Here is a 19,896-nt window from a genome sequence, read left to right as displayed (position 1 = left end):
CAATACAGTTTTGACAGTATAATTTTTCTATCACGTGTAGCTTACAATGCAAGTTTAGGAAATTCGTTGGTACGACGCCGAATAAGAAACTCGTTTCGTTAATTTTCGCAACTAATATTTGTTAAACGTGTAGTGTAGAAAAATAATTTGGTATGTATTTTTTATGCTTTCGGCAAGAATATCAGTACATCGGAAGCTAAGTGGCAAAAAACTATGTAAACGTGAAATTTGTTTATCAAACTTTGTTTACAAATACGCTGAGTATATAATGTTCGGTTACACCCGAGACCTTTACTTGTTATACATAATATCTGAATACATCTTTGCGACATCAACTTTACTAGGAATCAATTAATTTTAACTTACGAATCAAATTGTGGTTCAAAATGATATAAAAATTTATATGCATACTCATTAGCCAAAAAGTATTCCACTTCTGAATCTTTAAATTGAATAATTAAAAGTACTCGCCATAAACTGCCAAAAAATGTGTTTGTATCATCTATAGTTTATCAATAGCAAAGGAACGCCATTCTATATAAAATACACACATACCAAATTGCGCCACTTCCAAAAAATGATAACAATCTGTGTTTTCGATCATACCATATTTATTTTTTATTTAATGCATAACTCTCGCCTTTGGTGCTTTTGCTGGCTGCAATAGACTAATCGAAACTCAACTTCTTTCACTGCGTTTACTGTTCTTCGAAGATGAGCTGTACCTGGGAAATCATAAAAAGTTATTTAGCACCATGACTTATACCATAATAACTAAATGTACGTATATACCGTTTCGAACGACTCGATTTATGATGTTTACGCTCTTTGGATCGACCGCTGTCGGATTTATACTTATTGCTGCTACTTCTTTCATGCCCTCGCACATCATCCCGTCTTTCACTAGAATTCTTGCGCCCGGTGCTGTGATCTGGGTATTTTGGCAGACTATTTTTTTCTGATTTGCTTGCACTACTTTTTCCCTTATTTAAGTGATCGCTCTGTTCACCCATTCGTTCTGAACTACGATTACTTTCCACAGACTGTGTAGTATGTGATACATTTTTATTGCCACTGAGATCATTTTTATTCCTGTCATTGTTATCTTCTCGCTGGTTGTTCTTTTCGGAATTTTCTGAACCAATGTTTGCTGTTGATAATATCTCCAACTCGGGACTCTCAGACCAGCGCCAATTGCGTAATTTTTGTTGAGCAGCACCCGATGTCACCATTTCCCAGCTAGGAAATATGATTATTTTTTATAACAGTACTGTATTTTGTATTTATAAAATAATATAAATTACCTTAGTAAAGGCGTAGTTGTGACTGTTTTGTAACTTGTGGTTTGCATCATTACCAAAGGTGTACTATACTTATTGCCTGGATTTTTTAACAAATGTAGGTAATAACACTTTTTACCCCTCTGACATTTATGCTTCATTTCTAAACCTTTTTATGAGAAAAGTAAATAAAATTAAATGTTAAGGAAAGGTTGGACATATTTCAGCGCAAGCAGTGGCAGGATGACGTCATTTCAAACCATATTTTAGTTTAACCGTTAGCATGTTCATTTGATATGAATGCCATTTTGAAGATATTCGATTTTTTTTTCTTATAAAAAGGATACCATCATATCATGGCGCATAGAGGGTTAATGATTCACGTACCACAAACTGCACTTTCCCACATGGTGATATTTGAAAACTCTACATTCAATTGTTTGCCCGCATAAAAACGACCTTGCAGTTTAATAAAAGCTTTAAGTGCAGCCCTGCAAAGAGAAAATAGTTGTTGTAAGAGAAAGGTTTTTGTAAGTGGGGTTGTGTACTATTTCGGTTGTTGTTGTTGTAGCGTTAAAGACACTTCCCGAAGATTTTGTATATAGATCCGGTACGTTTCGGTACCGTAGCGATTAAATACGACCACATTGCACCTTCTAGTTCATAGTGCCAAGGATTCGTCGCGGCTAGACAGTTGAGGTGAGTTGGATGAGCTATAAGTTGCGCTGACTATACTGTTCGCAAGCACTTTAATGGTACTAGGTCGACCATCTCCGGAGGCCAGATCCTCGCTTACTAAATATGTGACATATTCATATCTGTAACAAGATTCCCCTCGCGTAGGTGAGGCTGATAATTGGGTTGCGGAAGCTTTGAAGCTATTAAGCTTTGCGCTTATCAACCCGGTGAGTGTATAATACCAAATGGGATACACAGCGAATTTGGTACAAACACAGCGTTCGGAGCAGGGTTCTCATATCTCCTCACAGCAAGATGGCACAATATGCCCATCTGATTCTTGCTTTCATACTCCCAGCAAAAATTCCTCGGAGGGTTAAGGGAAGTATTGCCTATGAGGGCAGTGCTTTGTCGGATGAATCCGCAATGCCGCGGGGCGCCGCATTTACCTCCTAGACCCCTCGGATCGGCAGACTTGATTATATTCTTTCAATACATATTAATAGTTAATATTATTGTTGTTATATAACCAATAAACATATTCCTCAAAATGTAAAAATCCGGCAGGTTCCGGAAACTATCACCAATTAGATACTAGAATAGACTGGAAAGTGCCGGGTGGGTGAAGGAAGCCACTTAAATATGGAAGCGATCGTTGCTATTGCTGTATATAGGTTACCCGTCCAGACTAAACTCTTGATAGATGGTTGTCTTGTCCCACTTGATAACAACAGTCTACTTATTCAACAGTTCTGCGGAACTGACACCTGTAACACGAACCTGCCTAAGAGCAATCTTTCCCCCATCGGGTTAGGGGATTAGAATATACCCGCGGTAGGTATGCCTGTCGTAAGAGGCGACTAAAATACCAGATTCAAGGGGCTGTGTAGCGCAACCCTCCAGGTTGCCAGCGCAATATATAGCTTCTCCAAACCCAATTGCCAACCTCACCTATCCGGGGCGAATCCTGTTTCACTAACAGACGAGGCTCTGGCGACCCCAAGCTCCTCAAGGAACTTGGGGGTGGGGAGGGAGGGAATGGCCTGAAGGTTTAATGTGGCCACATAAATCGTTCCCGAGATGGTCGGGCTAGCGCCTTAATGGTGCTATGGTACCGGAGCGTACCGGATCTGTATCCGGCAAAGGACCATCACATCGATAACACTCCCCAAAGCCTTCGAGGAGCAACAACAACAACAACAGCAATCTCTCTATGGCCCAACAATGTTGAAAGTGCCAGTTGCCCAGGCCTCGGATAGAGAATTTTAAAACAATGACCGGAGTTGTCGTGCCCATAAATTCGAAGTACATTCACAACAAGCTAATATAAGTCCAAAACTCCCCCCAGCGGGTTGGGGGGTTAGAATATACTCGCGGTAGGTATGCCTGTCGCAAGAGGCGACTAAAATACCGGATTCAAGGGGTTTGTGTAGCACAGCCCTTTCAGTTTGCATTACATAGCTTCTCTGAACCCCATTGTGAACCTCGCCTATCCGTGGCGAATCCTGTTTCAATAACAGCCGAAGCTCTGGCGACCCCGAGCTCCTCATAGATCTAAGGGGTGGGAGGGCGGTATAGCCTAGAAGGTTGTTGTTGTAGCAGTGATCATAACAAATCGTTCCCGAGATGGTCGGGCTTGGTACCGGAACGTACCGGATCTGCATCCGGCAAAGGACCATCAACTCGATAACACTTCCCAAGGCCTCCGGGGAGTGTCCTTATTCCTACAACAACAACAACATTATTCCAATACCATCGCCCATAAAATTATATGAGAGCAAGCTGGTTCACAAAAATGGAGTCACATTAGACATGGATATTGTAATATAATGCCAAAGGTGGTCAGGTTGTTCAGGAATTAGTGGAGAACGTTGACAGGTATCTATATAGAGCACTGCAGCTATATTTATATTGGAGAGCCTTTGTCGTTCTTGTGACATGGCGGATCAGAATGCTGAGCACATTCTTTTCGAATGCGATGCTAACGTCGGGAAAAGAGGAAGAACATTCTAGGTTTTTATGAATGATCTAAGCTTTTTTGAGGTGCTGTGAGAATAATGGGCCTTAAGAGAAGAAAAAAGCTAAATTTTTACTAATTAAGCACCAACTACCTGTTGATATAGGCACTCATCTAATAATCCGGAGTGTTGCGTCAATCTTTAGACGGTATAGATGCTCCACGTAATTTTGGAGTTGACGACCACCATTAAAGCTTTTGATCGTTAATGAATTCCTTTAGATAGATATAAAATCTTGACAGTCCCTCAAATGACCTATTTGCCCCGACAGAGGACATAGTGTTTAATCATCACTCAGTAGTTTTTTCAACTTACCTTTCATCGACATACTCAATAAAAACATGACCACGCAAGTGCTTCGAAACATTTCGAATAGCTCGAAAATTCCGTATTAGCCCAAATTCTTCCAATTCAGGCATAACATCCGCAAAGAAATCATTATACGCATCGCACAAATCTTGTTCATTCAATTCTAAACTACCATCTGCACTTGCATATTCCTTATGCATTTCTTCTTCTAATAGGGGATGAATGAAAAAGTGACGCACCACAATTATTTTGGCAAGTAAGGGACGACGATGATTGTTGATGCATCTCGCACCATAACGACAACAATTTGTACGTTCATATAGTGCACATACGCTTTCACCAGGACGTGATTCTACCCATCGGCGTAGTTCTATGGGTGCGGGACCTGTATTGTTGAGAAAAGATTCCATATGTTCCATCATTTTTTCAAATTCTGCTGCTGCAGCGGCCTGGCGTCTCTCTTGCTCTTTGCGTTGGCTTTGCTCAGCAGCTAGCTTTGCTGCCAGTTCTTCTTCTTGTTGTTTACGTTTAGCTACTTCACCGGCTTCTGCAGCTTCACGTTGTTGTTGTTTAAGGCGAAATTCACGATGTGTTAACAAATCCCGTCGAAGCCATGCCTCCTCTTCTTGAGCATGCCGCCTCTTTGCTTCGAGTAGTTGCTCTTCTGCTAATCGTGCTTGTTGTTGTACGAAATATTGATGCGCGGGATCATTGAGTTTATTAGCCTCCTCTTTTAAAAATTAAACTTATTGAGTTTGTTTTAATAATTTTTAGTGCCATTTAAAAGTACCTTCCTCCAGTTGCAAGTCGCGCGCCTCAGCCGCTTTTCGTCGCTTGCGTTTACGTTGTTGCTTTTTTAATTCCTTACGCCATGGCCTTCAAATATTAAGTATTTTAGTTCGATTTATTAGTAATAAAATTATAAAATTACCTTTTATCCGGCATTATTGCAATTGGGGCGCGATTTGTTTATATTGTGACATTTGTCATTGCGGTTGCAAAAATCAGCTGTTCATTTTGTATCTTACCTATAAAAGAATAGATGGCACTGCTGTCCAAGGGTTGGCAGAGGAATAACAGAATTCTTTAAGCACTTGAGAGACGAAACAAAGCGGAATTGGAATAATTAAGCGGAAATAAAAATTAATTGGTGAGTTTCAAAGTAACATGGTGAATGGCGATATGGGATTTGGTGAAAATATTTTTTTTATTGATGCTCCGAACCGGATATAGATATTTCCAGATTATTATGCAATTACATATACCCTTCAAAAAACTCGAGTACTCTATAAATAATGTAAGGAATAATCCTTTGGGAGTATAGGACTGCTCCAAATCTAATCTGTATTCATACAAAAAATGTGCTCCAATTAACATTGCGATGTCCTAGAAGAGTAGGTGATCCCACTCTCGCTTTGTTTGTGAGTATTCCATAGAGTACATACGAGAGAGTACATTCCAAAGTACTTTCACTGTAGTACTCCATGGAGCACCCACAGAGGATCATATGCCAAAGTACTAAAGAGGAATTGTGCCGGAAAGAATTATCGGAGTGAATTTAATTTAAAATGAAAGTAAATGAAGAGGGGCAATACAACTTTTATATTTTATACTACGAATATTCTGTTATTTACCATTTGCATGAATAAAGAAACTAATATTTCTCTATACTATAGTATGTATACATAAAACCAGTGCGCTGTTGCATTTTATCAGAGTTGCCAAAGTAAAATTTTATTATCAGTTATTTGTATGCAATATTTTACTTTTGGCAACTCTATTCGATCGTCATCGTGTCGTGATCACTGTCGTTAAAAAACGAGCAATGATCGGCTGATGGTGGTCCGCAAACGCATTGCAAAGGAGTATTGTTAGAGTACTCCAACAAGAAGAAAATGGAACACGTAATCCAACAATTTTTGCAGGGTATGCATATGAATTTCACGTTTTTTACGTATTTTTTCTGTACTGGTTTCGAATAATTCGCAATGATCTTTCGGTAATTCTATACGACAGCATGGCACTCTTAATACACGTCCAAAATTATCGGAACGGATGTCAAAAGGCGCGTCCGTTGAGAGATATAAGCAAAAGAAATTGAAACTTTCCATGTGGTTGTTGTAATGTTGTTGTACACAGGAAACAATTTTGTGTCCAACGGGATTTTGCACGGATTTACTTTTGATCTCACCCCATTGGTGGACCGGCCAGGGTAGTTTTTTTTTAAGCGCGGTCGAAGGCCGCCAACACAGAAAGGTGTTCTGACTCAAAATTTTTGTTTCGCGTTTTGACACTCATTCCGATATTTTTGGACGTGTATTAAGAGTGTGATGCCGTTGTATAGAATTAGCGATCTTTCGTAATCCATCCTTGGGAGGCACCGAATTCTAATTAATACAAAGCAGAATATAGGCAACTCTTTTTCGCGCTGTCAAAAGCCATTTTTCCAGTATTAGGCTTCTCATAAAGATCCGATCGTTAATAAATTTGCTCTTAGTATATTTGAATACTGTTGTGAACTGGCAGAGAAGTCCTAGAGGGAATCGCTCTTTTCAAGGAGTACTACTTTGGACTGGATAGACGATTGGGAAGTAAAACTTTCTTTCGACGACCAAATATAACAGTCTGTAAGCCTCTTAAGGACAGGTTTCGTCCTGATATCCATGGCCGCTATCAAAAGCTGATGAGATGATCCTGGAAATATACATAGGTGAAAAAAGTTGTATACCTACTTAATTGGCGCTTTTAACGGTTATATCCATCCATTGGGCGCTCGTGGTAATTTCAGAATAATTTTGGGGCTATTTCGGAGTAGTTGCAAAGTCGGTCACTTAAAGGTCCATATTTACACACACTAAGGCTTAAAAGCTGGACTTCCAAAAATAATTCAAAAGCAAAATTTAGCCAAATTGGTCCAGCCGTTCTCGAGTTGTAGCGAGAACAGCTGAAGCATTGCCTATACTTACTTACTTACTTAATTGGCGCTTAACCGTCTAAACGGTTATGGCCGTCCAACAAGGCGCGCCAGTCGCTCCTTCGCTCCGCCAACCGGCGCCAATTGGTAACACCAAGGGAGTTTAAATCGTTTTCCACCTGGTCCTTCCAACGGAGTGGGGGCCGCCCTCTACCTCTGCTTCCATAGGCGGGTTCCGATAGAAACACTTTCTTGGCAGGAGCATCATCTTTCATTCGCATAACATGGCCTAGCCAGCGCAGCCGCTGCGTTTTAATTCGCTGGACTATGTTGATGTCTGCGTATAGCTCGTACAGCTCATCATTAAATCTTCTCCGGTACTCGCCATCGCCAACGCGTAGAGGTCCATAAATCTTTCGAAGAACTTTTCTCTCGAACACTCCCAAAGCCGCTTCATCTGATGTTGTCATGGTCCATGCTTCTGCCCCATATAGCAGGACGGGTACGATAAGTGACTTGTAGAGTATGATTTTCGTTCGCCGAGAGAGGACTATTGCCTATAAAGCACTGCTAAAAATCCAATGTTACTACGGTCTAGAAAGCGCGCCTATAAGTATTCCACACAATAAGGATTAAAAACATATATAATTAGTATATTCCTAATAATACTGTTTTCACACAGAAACTTAATGATCTCATTTCACCTGCTAATGAAATCGTAAATTTTTTGCTTTCACACAGAAGTAACTGCTCGATTAGTATGAAGGATGAGACAGACAATCATGGCGGAACGATACAAGGTGGGAGCATGGTGAAATACCTACAAACAAAAAAATTCCATGTACTTGTAAATTCGATGGACAAATGTCAAAATCGTACTGCGCCGGTAGTTGATGTATCAAATCAAATAAAAAAGGTTATAATCAGCTGTTCGATGCGGCCACCTTGTATCGTTCCGCCATGCAGACAATGACATTTGCTTTGAAAAGTAAGAAACAGAAACGGAAGCGGAACGCTGCCAACAGAGTTGCATTGTGCTTTTGACTTCATTAAGGATTCGATTAGCTATTAATATATTCAAAGTGTGTTTGAGCTCTAGGCCAATATATACATATGTTTATTAAAATACAGCAAATGTGTTTTGGTCCTGGTCGACCAGGTGCAGTCATAAGTTCCTGAAGATGACTTCAGATTGAAGTCGAAATATTGGCAAGACAAACCATTCGACAAATAAATATACATTGTTTAAACACATTTGCTGTATTTTAATAAACATATGTATATATTGGCCTAGAGCTCAAACACATTTTGAATATATTAACTAAAAGGCCGGAATACAAGAAATTAATTAGCTATTAATGAAATAATAATAGATTCGAATTTTGTAGGGAAGATTGAGCTCAATTAGCGTCTTAATGTAGAAAATTGCCTTTATTATTCAATAAGCCGTATGTGTGAAATTAGTATAATGGTGTTTCAAAGAACAACAACAAAAAGGCAATACTAAGAGACCAATTGCAAAGCGAGCAGCGTGGAATTCATATGGCTCAGTGTATAAAAGTATATATGAAGTGTCAATCTTGGAGATTTCGCGTTCAGTACTCAGCTCCCGATAAGCTAGCTGAGAAAGAAGTGAAATTTGTAAACTTTATAATTTAATATAAATAACCTTAATAAACTTGGGGCTCCTTGCTATTGATGTTTTTGGGCGTTTCACCTGTTGTAACAATGCTTCTAACCGCCACGTGTAACAGGCACGACTTCTCAAATAATGTCATTAAAGTACTCCAACGGAAGTCCAAGGAAACGAATAGCTTCAACAGGTGGAACTAAAGAGAAGTTGCTATTAGTGACGGTTGGTGTACATTACAGTTGAATAGACAGCTTGTGCCACGGCATGCAGGGCATATATCAGTTATGCCAAGGATGATTCTGGATAGGTAAACGTTTAAGTTGTTACAATATCCAGAACCGAGATGGGTTATGGGCACGCGCGACTCACTGTAACGTTGAAAAGAGTGTTGCGAATATAGCAGTTGTTTGCCAAATAGGATGCCGGTACGCTATTGCACTAGCACCTACTGGTACTAGAGGAGAGTTGAAGATGTAGGCAGCCCTTGCCGCAGATTGCAATTCGATATGCTCAGAACCAAGTAGATATTTTGGAGATAATTTTGGTATAAGTTTGAAATCATTTGGGGAAATTTTCGGGATAACTTTAAGATTGTTTTAAAAATTATTTCAATTCAACAATGTTTTGTGTGGGCAAAGGCACGGGTAATATGATTAGCATCGCGGAGTTAAGATTGAGACTTCCGCTGCGTATTGTGCTTAAAAACCACTTGTCTGCCGCCATAACCGAGGGATTCTTCGCTTGTAACCAATTTTTTTGAGTGCCTTTTAGTTTTTTTGTCAATTGCCCTCAGAGGAACTTTGCGGGAAAGTGAAAAAAAATCTCCATGTTCAAATTTAAGACTGATACATATGTGTGAAGATATATATTTAGCACTTTAAAATATCCTTCAAAGAATTGATTAATTTCAATTAATTATTAAGTTTTTGCCTTAGGCGAGTCCCGTTGACTTCCGGAATCCGGATACAATGTAGTCATGCCGAATAGCTTTCCAACTCCCAACTTCATTAAAGTCGGTGACTTAAACAATTTGTATGATTTCTTGCCTCTCCTCTTCTTCCACAGATTCCATTTTTTTAAGATATAAACCCAGCAGCAGATGACGCGTTGGAATGATCCCAGTTTGAGGGTGAAGAACGAAATTGTATCAAGATAATAAGATAACAAGTGGCTGCACCAGAGATCTGAAAAAAAAAGATAAACAAATTTGTTTTTGGTTTTATCGGCCTATTGATAAATGATGCAAGGTTAGATTCGAGCTCAAGGTCAGAACCATAATTTTTTTCTAATGATAATTATTGTTATTTTTTAATTTTTCTAAATTTGAAAAATTTTATTTTGTTTTTGGAATAGTAAATAGAAAAATTTTCAGGCAACCTGCCATAGCTGCGCAGATAGATCCATTTCGAAGGGTGCTAAGTCTTCATCATCAGTACGCTTTAGGCACGCTGCGCTAACCGTTTAGCTATACAGCGGTGGTTTGTTCGACTGGTAAATTGCTACTTCTATTCCTTTTTACCAACTATATTTATTCAGTGTTGCGCCATCTGTTGAAAATCACTAATAATGCAGGATTTGTTTATTGTCAATCAAATTAATAAACCATGAGCACTTGGGAATGTCAAACAAAGTAATTGACAACAAACAAATCCAGCATTATCAGGGATGATAAGTAACAGATGGCGCAACACTGAATAAATATTGTTACGAATATTAGCAATACTAGTGGGTACTGCCATCTATAAGCCGATGCTAAGCAGTGACTTGATGTACATCAATAATTCAATCATTATGTCTACACATATGTACGTAGACGCAGCAGAGAAGCAACGCACAAACACATGCAGATATCTTATCTATGCAATATAATTGTGGAAGTGTCAAACGCACGCGCATGAGCTGTGAGAGAAGCTATACACGTACATCTGTAGTTATAAGTATAACAGATAACCAACTAGTAGATTCCAGAACAGAAGCGCCTAGAAGATGCAACGAGGAAATCAAAGAGTATAAAAGCAGCAATAGTAGAGGCGCTAGTTTCAGTTTCTACTAAGCACGCTATCTGTCGGGCAATAGTAGAGTAATTTATTGTGAAGTACTTTATTAAAGGCCATTTTGCATTATTAAATATTGGAGTTATTTATTCAACAGTTTAGTGATTCGAACTTAGCGGAAGGTTGCAAATAAGAGGATTTGCAGTAAATTCGTTACAATATAGTTGGTAAAAAGGAATAGAAGTAGCAATTTACCAGTCGAACAAACCACCGCTGTATAGCTAAATGGTTAGCGCAGCGTGCCTAAAGCGTACTGATGATGAAGGCTTAGCACCCTTCGAAATGGATCTATCTGCGCAGCTATGGCAGGTTGTCTGAAAAATTGTCTACTTACTATTACAAAAACAAAGTACAATTTTTCAAAATTAGAAAAATTAAAAAATAACAATAATTATCATAGAAAAAAATTATTGTTCTGGCCTTGAGCTCGAATCGAACCTTGAATGATATATGTACAAATTTCGCAAATCCTCTCGATAACTTTCATCACCGCTATTTACCGTAAATATCAAAGTACGATCCAAATTGAAAAGTCCTGCTGCAGTGAAAACTACACGTCGATGAGACAATTGCAACGATAGCCGGAATAGCCTGTCCTGTACATCCGAGTCCTCTGAGAGATTTAATATTTTATGCACAATTGCTGCAGTTTTGCTACTTTCTCTAATAGTTTTGGAGCAGCCCTCCACAATCAATAAAATCGTCACCACATACCAAAGCATTTGTGAGAAGAAGAATGTGAAGAATTCATCCGATTCAAATTTATCAACACGACTCGGTATTAAAATCGCTTCCAATATATAAAAATCATCGAATAAAATGAACAAAAATGAAATGGCTATAATAGCCAACATTGGATAACTGAAATAATCTTCGATGTGACAACAAATGTCACATAGGAGATTGTGTAAATGGGTAACTTTTTTGAGTGCACATTGGGGATTTTGTCGTAAGGTCGATGTGACGCTACAACGTGGATGTGTTGTTGAATATGGCCGAATAACGGTTGGTGTTTCTAAACAGGACGCTTCTTTGCGGTGTATGTAGAGCACTGTGTGTATTGGTGAGAGCTCCTCAGTGTTACATTTGTCGAGGAGCGAGTTAAGAATGTCCTTTAGGACCTGTGTAAAGAATGAATCGTATAATTAACTTTGAAGAGTTTTTAAAAATTTAATGACGTATCAATAAGGTTGGGTTACGTAAAGCGACATCTCAGGAAACTGCGCTGCGGATGAGCTAGCTAGGGAAGGCACCAACCTGCAAACAACAACCTCCGCTGGTTGGGCCAGCCCTCCTCTACTTGCGATCTCTATTCACGGATCAAGCAAACGCCAATGGGCCATGGAAGCTACATGTAGAATATCCAAGCAAATCTAGCCTAAGCTGGATGAAAAGAGATCGCAATCGGTAATACTGTTAAACCTTATCTCTATAAGCCCACTAGTGGGCTTTCTTACAGGTAACTACTGTCTCATGGGTTTTGCGGAGCTTGAATCTGCACACACAAACGAGATCTTGATTTTCATCAGGCAAACGCGCTGGTTTAGCCTTACTGGGATCTAAACATTCTTTGGAAGTAGGGAAATAGGGGCCCCCGCGTGGTAGCACAACGGACCACAATGGCCTACGTGAGTCTCCGCTTGGACAGCGGAGGCAGCCACTTCAACCTAACCTAACCTAGGTAAAGCGAAAGACTCCCGTTCCTTATCTCTGACAGACTGCCGAAAAACCGACAGCCATCTTGACTGCAGCTTACGACATCGGCGAAAAAAGTAATGAAACGACTTCTCCTCCTTGTCATCCTGATCGCTTTTGCAGAGGAAGCTTGCTTGTATGCGCTTTTAACCAAGCATTGTATGCCGGTGAGCTCTCTTATTTGCTTTGTTCGCCCGTTTTTCTATGGCCACAATAATCTTGAGACTATAGAGACATCAACGTTGGTACACATAAAGTTTGTTGCCTTACTAGCGTATTGTTACATTTGTCTAAGTAGATAACACATTCGTGGTCGTATGGAAACATCCGTCCCGTGGTCGTTTGGAAACAACATTTTTTCACCAACTCAAGAGTAAATTAATTTCTTTTAACAACGAAAGGAGACATTCACTTTGGACGCCTTTATGGCAGCCTGGATGTCAATAGAAAGCGTTATGTTGGTCTCTTACGCTGTAGTGTTCTGGAGCAGTCCCGCTACTCTCTCTCTCTCTTTACGGCATAGACTTCCACCTGGGAGACTACGAAATTAAGGAAGTTGGTTAGAAACTAACAATATTACCTCTACTTAAGGCCCATCTGGGTGACACAAGGAAAACATTTTTTTTTTCAAAATGATATGTAATACAGTCTCATTTAACGAAAAATCAAAAACAAAAAAGGATATGGACTAGATATCGGAAATACTTCATATTATAAATAAATATTTTTACATTAGACGTGTGTACACTTTGTTTTGACACGGACTGTACTTCTACGCCTACAGCTACGATCACGATGGTTGCTTCTAAATTAAGCTGGAGACATTGGTGCTTTATCGGTAACCGTATCGGTAACCTTTTAACAGCTGATTCGACCAACCTTATGAGAATCCATGCAATCGATTATTGGTGCCGCTAAGGTCGTAACCGTATCGTAGCCAACCAATTGGGTTTTGGTTTACCGTCGTAACGATAAACAGCTGATTACGTTAGGGATACGGATACAGCGATACGACATACGGCACCAATGACTCCAGCTTTAAGCTGACTTAAAGGGCCAATTAATGGTGACTTAACGCTAAAGCTATAACTATATCATAGTCAACCAATTGGTTTTTGGTTTTTCGCCATATCCATAACCTAAAAATATTTGAGTTGGAGAATTTAACTTTTTTTGATTTTATTTATTGTTTTGGATACGTTTTGACTACGAGACTTATTGTTTGTGGAACATGTTTGTAATTTTTTGCGTTTTCCGCATTTTTATGAAAATGCCAGCTGTTTAAGGTTATGGCACCATTAATCGATTACAATGGAGATGGTTATGGATATGGGTATGGTTACAACTATGGCGTTAGGGTTAAGGAAGTCTAACTGGCCCTTAAAACTTGTGTTTTGTGGTGTAGTGGTTTTTAAAGATTTAAATGGTGATTGTATATTTTATATTTACCTCATTCATCATTCGGAAGCGCGTTCGTGTTAAATGTGAGATGCAGAGAAATTTGAATACCATAATACTGATATTCAAATGCGGTAAAGCAAATGTTGTAAAAACCACAAATGAAGGACGAATCCCTGCAGAACGTAACAACATATAGCTGACCGAAAGATAAACAATATTAAGGAGTAATAGACTCATCGATGTAGCTAATGAATATAATAATATTTTGTTATAGTCGAGCTTCAAACCCATACTTAAAAATACATCATCGATGACAAATGAATTTTTGACTATTGTCATAAGTAAATGGCGCTAAAATGAAAAAAAAAAAATTCCATATAATTTTATCACATATGATTATTTTTTTTTAAATTTATATAAAAGAAGTGAACAAGACAAAACTCGGGGAACCGGACTTTATGTACCCAGTTGTACAACTTGAGTAGAAACATTTCAGTGTCTTCGGAACCAGAAGAATTTGCATACTGAATATTTGCCCGTTACCACGCCTACTTTGCAAAAATTAAAAATGTGTTTTGAAGCTCGTTTTATGACATTAATAACCTTACTTATTAAGCTTATTTGGATACAGAGATGTCACGGTCCAAACTCTAAAGAGCCCATTACTGATACTTAGCATAGACTTGACTTGACTTGAGAACTGTCACTTACAGTTCTGTTAAACGAACAGTGCATTCTACGGATTATGCGGTAGTTACCCACCGACGCGTGCCGTACGTAAGGACGTTTGTCGTACGAAGCACGTTTGACCGAACTCTCAAGCCCGTAGGAATCAATGTGTACGTCTGTGTACATGTACATAACATATTTGTGTGTGTATTGTTTACAGATAAGCACTGTTGCCATTGACCGTTTTGCATGTATGCTTATGGAAACATCAACTTTTTCCAATTTAATTTTTGATATTGTAAAAGGCCGGAATACATATTAAATAAGTATAAATATATTAAATATTTATAATCAGCACTTTTACATAATTATTTCGAATTATTTCCACAATTTTTCAAACTTTAATTAGGCGTTTTTGCATAAAATTGCAAACGGTCAAAAATTAGCGCACAAAAGTTTACTAGGCAACTCTGTCTAGTGAGAGAGCGATCAGCTGACACGTTCTTACGGAAAAAATCAAAATTGTTTTGATTTCTACGTTCCGGGCTACGTACGTACGGGCGTTGCACGTCGGTGAGTTTTCGTTTACATTGCACACTCATAAGATAGGTCGTGTCAGCTGACACGTTTTTTCTACGTACGTTCGTGGGTAACTGCCGCATTACTCAAAACTTAGCAACACTTAACTTGACTTAGGGGCCTATTACTGATACTTAGCATAGACTTGACTTGGCATAAGCTTGACAACTTAGCCACGATTATACTCCACTTAGCGCATACAATCTGGCATAATACTCAACAAATGTCAATTTGTATAAAAAAAATGTCAAAATGAAATGGAAAGAAACAAATGGCATCTCAAAGTGTAAACTTCACTTAGAAATTACATAGAAAATCAAAATTCAACAGACTTCTAAGTCAAGTTAAGTGTTGCTGAGTTTTGAGTAATCAGTAATATGCAATGTTCATTTAACAGAACTGTAAGTGACAGTTCTCAAGTCAAGTCAAGTTCGGAAATGGGCATTGTTCGAATATATTTGTATTTGGTATTTTTCGAACGAAAATATTTTCTAAGAAAATTATTCAAAGCTAATTTTAAGGGCGCCGTGGTAAGATGGCAGTGTGCTCCCTCTACCATACCGAAGATCCTGGGTTCAGGAACAAGTTTTTTCGATTAGATGAGAGATTTTCTAAGCGGGATCGCCTCTCGGGAGTGATTTGGCAATCGCTCCGAGTGTATTTATGCCAAGAAAAGCTTCTCATTGAAAACTCATCTGACTTGCAGATGACGCTCGAAGTCGGCATAAAACATGTAGATCTCGTCTCACTAATTTGTAGGAAAAATGAAAATCTCTTCGGAGGTTATTGCGTCTTACATTTATTTATTTATTTATAGTGCTAGTGGACGAAAAGTCAAAGGGAAAGCCGCACCGACAAATGTTTTGAACAAGGCGTAACTCGTTTTCGAATGTGACAATTTCGATATATGAGACTCTATATCTATCTCTATTCACTTACACCACATAAAATCCAAGGTATCCGTGGAAGTTTTAATATTCGGTATACAAGGCCACAGCTGGGTATAAAAATGGTCTCTCATTACTTACTTTGAAGATAATCGAACTGAATATAGTGACAATTGCAGTTATGCCACTCAAAGATAATGTCACATCGCCCAAACGCGTAATGCTACTTTGAAAGAAATAACTAATAATAGAGTCGCCTTCGTTTAGGGCAAGAAAGAAACATAATATATAAAACAAAAAATGCACAACATTCACGATCAATGAAAATCCAGATTTTCGCACATCTCTATTGCTCGAACTCATGTGGAATGGCGCCATTCCAATCATGGATATAAAAACCAAAGGTTGTACAGATTGTATAATGCAATCGGATTTTGTTAGACATTTAAGTAATTTCCAAGCCATTCTTTTCATACATATGCGCTGTAAATACGGAAAAAAACACGAAGTCGTTAGCCGGAAGCACGAGACACGAAAGCTCAAAAAATACGTACGTCCGTCAATGACACGCACTTGTTGATAACTATTTTATTTATCCTGAAATTCTAAAGGTGACTGGAAAAAAAATGTTTGTTCCCTTTCGCCATAAATACACCACAAACAAAATTGACGCACCGCTGATGAATGTTTGCTCCTGTGGGTGCATTGAGTTTGAGGTGTGTCATGCGCCTTTCGCGTGCCATTTAACTCCTTTACCTCCTTTGTGCGTCAGCTTATGACCGTTTTTAGTTTCACTAACATGAGCAGGATTGCTTTAGGCTCTAGGCTTTGTTTGGGTTTGTGTAGGTGTGGTGCCGTGTTGTCGCCTTTCATGTAATCGGTGTGAATGATGCGTGTCATGTTTTGAGTTGTAGTAAGCTAAAACAATAACGAGTAATAAATTAAGTGACTTAATGAATTTTCACTTGTATTATTTACCAATACACGGCGAGAAATACAAGGGTGAAAAAACAGCGATATCGTATATAGCGTCGAATAATGCGCATCAGTAGTTTTAACGTCGCGTACATCAAGGGCACCTAGCATCATTAGGCTAAAGGGCCCATTCCTCAAACTTAGCATAGACTTGACTTACTTGCGCACTGTCACTTACAGTTCTGTTAAATGAACATTGCATGTTACTGATTACTCAAAACTTAGCTACACTTAACTTGACTTAGAAGTCTGTTGAATTTTGATTTTCTATGTAAGTTCTAAGTGACGTTTACATTTTGAGATGCCATTTGTTTGTTTCCACTTCATTTTATTATTTTGTCATACAAATTGACATTTATTTTTATTTATTAATTAATTTTTACACTCATAAATTAATTGTAGTACTCGAAATTTACTTTGTTTAAAAACCACCACTTTTTCTAGCAAATATTTCACAATAAAATGACAGCTGATTACGATGCCAGATTGTATGCGCTAAGTAGAGTATAATCATGGCTAAGTTGCCAAGTTTACGCCAAGTCAAGTCAAGTCTATGCTAAGTATCAGTAATGGGCCCTTAATACACCGCATTGTGGCAAATTTTATGAAGTATCGCATATTTCTATGAATACCCCTCACTAGTTAATTGACGCTGCCAAAACAATAGGGCTGATTACATTCACGACGGGGTGTAGCCGCCACATCTGTCATATTAGCCATGTTTTTTTTTACACGCGAATACGTCTGCGCGTAATAAAAAAGCTTATCCTCGCTTAGATAATGCTTAGGAGACCCATCTAGCGGCAGTGGTTAAATAACTAGCTATAGAATAGGAGACACAAACCTCGGGTGGCCATAATGTATAACATATAGCTGAATTAGTTACGATGAATAGTGGACACGTATAGAATACATAGAATTAATATAGAGGGTGAAACATAGACACATATTTCAGTTACATCTGAGTATAATGCGCATTGGAATTTAGTAGTAAAAATTTTATGCGCAGCAATTTCAGAGGTGTATTTAAAGTTTGATGCTTAGCAGCCATATAACGTTTAAGCGTAAACGTCTATAGATGGAAAAAACACAGCTATTATTTTTACACATGTTCTTATGAGTGTCGTTACTTTCGGCGCCACAGAGCGGCACGACAATCAATTCTATTTTTAGGAAGCGACAGTGCGTGGCGTCCTTTTTATTTTGTCAGTAAAAACTAAACTATAAGTAAATAACAGATTTAAAAAAAAACTAAAAACATTCTGTTAGGCGTTTTTTAAACATAATTAATATTTTTTTCAACCTTTTTCGCTACTGTTTGCTGTAATTTATATTGGTGGCTGCCGCTTTCAAAGTAATGAAGAAGCCAATGCTTGGCTACGGTTGTCGTCAAGCTTTGCTTAATTGTGGTTGCGGTCTGTAGACACCGCGTTGAATGTAATCAGCCCTAATGACGACAACGTTAGCATAAGATAACGGAAGCTGTCGCCATGCGGAACTATACAGCATACGCACAAGAAATGCTGATCACTTTAATTTTAGCTCGTCGTAAATTAATATCCGTGAAATCTGAGCCCAGTATTTATGTGCTTCAATAGAAAACACACACAGCCTGTGGTGTTAGGAATACAGCAGCTTTCAATACTAAGAAAGTAGGGTAGCGAAGGATGTAAGTCGACGTGCTTACATGTAAAGAAAAGATTAGTTAAGAGCAGATTGTATTGGATATGACCCAATCAACGAAGCCTCACTTCATCATAGTCTTCTGGTGAAACGAATACTCCGTCCTCAAGAATTGGGGTTTCAAATTCGTTCATAGTCACTCCACAGCTTAAGCATACTCCGTGTGTCAGTTACCAGGCCGCCATTATCTCGCCTCCAGAAACTTGTCCTGGTATCGAGACCTTTTATCGTGTGCCAGACTTTTTGGTTGATTTTCAGGGTTTCTATCGGCTAGCATCTGCAGCTTTCAGCAAATATGGCGTCCTCAAACATAGTTCAGCGGTAAAAAATTCAGTAAGTTCGCTGGCTGGACAGTATTGTATACAGTTTTTTTCAGTGTACCTCTTCTTTGAATAGAATATTTTCTATATTTACTTTGTGTCGCTATTAAATTGACATTGTTAACACAATGAATGATAAATAGTAGATAAAAGGTAGATAACTAAAATAAGGAAGGCGTATGCGAAACGTTTGTATGTAAACATATATATATATGAAACACTGTTAATACAACAAAACATATCCTCCTCAGTCCCGAGGCTAAAATAAGTGAAAAACCAATATTTTTTATATTTTTTTAGTTTATATTCTTCTAAATTAATTATAAAATTCACATTTTATTATTGTAACATATAAGGATTCTTAGCACTGGCAGGTGAAGCCAGCTGGACATTTGGCTCGTAGGCCAACGAAAAACAAAAATCCGTTTCCAACTAAAAATTATTTCAAAAAAAGGACGAATAGTTTAGAATAGAAAGATTTCAAAACATTAAGTTAATTTCAGTAACGGTTGATGTAATACTAATCTCTTATGAATGGAATTCCATAAAACAGTGTCTATCGCTAGCAATGCACAAAAACACATTGCAAGAAACGCATTTGAATCTGTTCTTTTGGTTGCATCCTTCCTTACGGCATCTCATAAATTTGTTTTTGTCCTGGACACCACAGATGGGCAAATGTCTGCTTTCGGTCCTTCTCACGTTTTTTGTGGGTAGTGGCTGTATGGATCTAGCTCTTTTTGTGGGGACATACTCTTGGGTTTCGATGTCACTACGGTCTCTTTTACCAGCACATGCGGA

General features: G+C 38.4%; 2 protein-coding genes across 5 annotated transcripts; both read right to left on the bottom strand.

Moving 5' to 3' along the window:
- Positions 1-249: 249 nt before the first annotated feature.
- LOC137241149 (U2 small nuclear ribonucleoprotein auxiliary factor 35 kDa subunit-related protein 2) lies at positions 250-5,341 on the bottom strand. 2 transcript variants are annotated; one of them, XM_067768445.1, is made up of 7 exons: positions 5,217-5,341; positions 5,076-5,161; positions 4,292-5,015; positions 1,668-1,771; positions 1,305-1,449; positions 793-1,239; positions 250-725 (listed from the first exon to the last, which is right to left on the bottom strand). In XM_067768445.1, exons 1-7 carry the CDS (start codon positions 5,228-5,230, stop codon positions 680-682), a joined length of 1,566 nt encoding a protein of 521 aa, XP_067624546.1. In that variant the 5' UTR covers positions 5,231-5,341; the 3' UTR covers positions 250-679. The 2 variants fall into 2 exon arrangements, with proteins under 2 accessions (XP_067624546.1, XP_067624547.1); XM_067768446.1 differs by lacking the exons at positions 250-725; positions 793-1,239 and having other exon boundaries at positions 1,317-1,449; positions 1,628-1,771.
- A 4,245-nt stretch (positions 5,342-9,586) lies between these two features.
- Positions 9,587-16,960, bottom strand: Gr28a (Gustatory receptor 28a). Of its 3 annotated transcripts, none has more exons than XM_067770099.1 (5): positions 16,672-16,960; positions 16,259-16,600; positions 14,031-14,333; positions 11,387-12,007; positions 9,587-10,016 (listed from the first exon to the last, which is right to left on the bottom strand). In XM_067770099.1, the coding sequence occupies exons 2-5, from the start codon at positions 16,589-16,591 to the stop codon at positions 9,909-9,911; spliced, it is 1,365 nt and encodes a 454-aa protein (XP_067626200.1). In that variant the 5' UTR covers positions 16,592-16,600; positions 16,672-16,960; the 3' UTR covers positions 9,587-9,908. The 3 variants fall into 3 exon arrangements, with proteins under 3 accessions (XP_067626200.1, XP_067626202.1, XP_067626201.1); XM_067770101.1 differs by having other exon boundaries at positions 16,460-16,600; XM_067770100.1 differs by having other exon boundaries at positions 16,691-16,960.
- Between the last annotated feature and the right edge of the window lie 2,936 nt (positions 16,961-19,896).

Source organism: Eurosta solidaginis, chromosome 2 (genome assembly GCF_040869045.1).
Source record: "Eurosta solidaginis isolate ZX-2024a chromosome 2, ASM4086904v1, whole genome shotgun sequence".
NCBI classification, from domain to species: domain Eukaryota; kingdom Metazoa; phylum Arthropoda; class Insecta; order Diptera; family Tephritidae; genus Eurosta; species Eurosta solidaginis.
Note: the sequence above shows the minus strand (reverse complement) of the source record. Positions and strands in the feature narration are given on the sequence as shown.

Coding starts and splice junctions, on each gene's coding strand:
- Gr28a (XM_067770099.1), bottom strand. CDS start 16,591: ATGAAAAGAATGGCTTGGAAATTACTTAAATGTCTAACAAAATCCGAT. Junction 14,334..16,258: donor TCAGTTCGATTATCTTCAAA/GTAAGTAATGAG, acceptor TTTTCATTTTAG/CGCCATTTACTTATGACAAT. Junction 12,008..14,030: donor GCTTCCGAATGATGAATGAG/GTAAATATAAAA, acceptor TTCTTTACACAG/GTCCTAAAGGACATTCTTAA.
- LOC137241149 (XM_067768445.1), bottom strand. Junction 5,016..5,075: donor CGACTTGCAACTGGAGGAAG/GTACTTTTAAAT, acceptor AATTTTTAAAAG/AGGAGGCTAATAAACTCAAT. Junction 1,240..1,304: donor ACAACTACGCCTTTACTAAG/GTAATTTATATT, acceptor CATATTTCCTAG/CTGGGAAATGGTGACATCGG.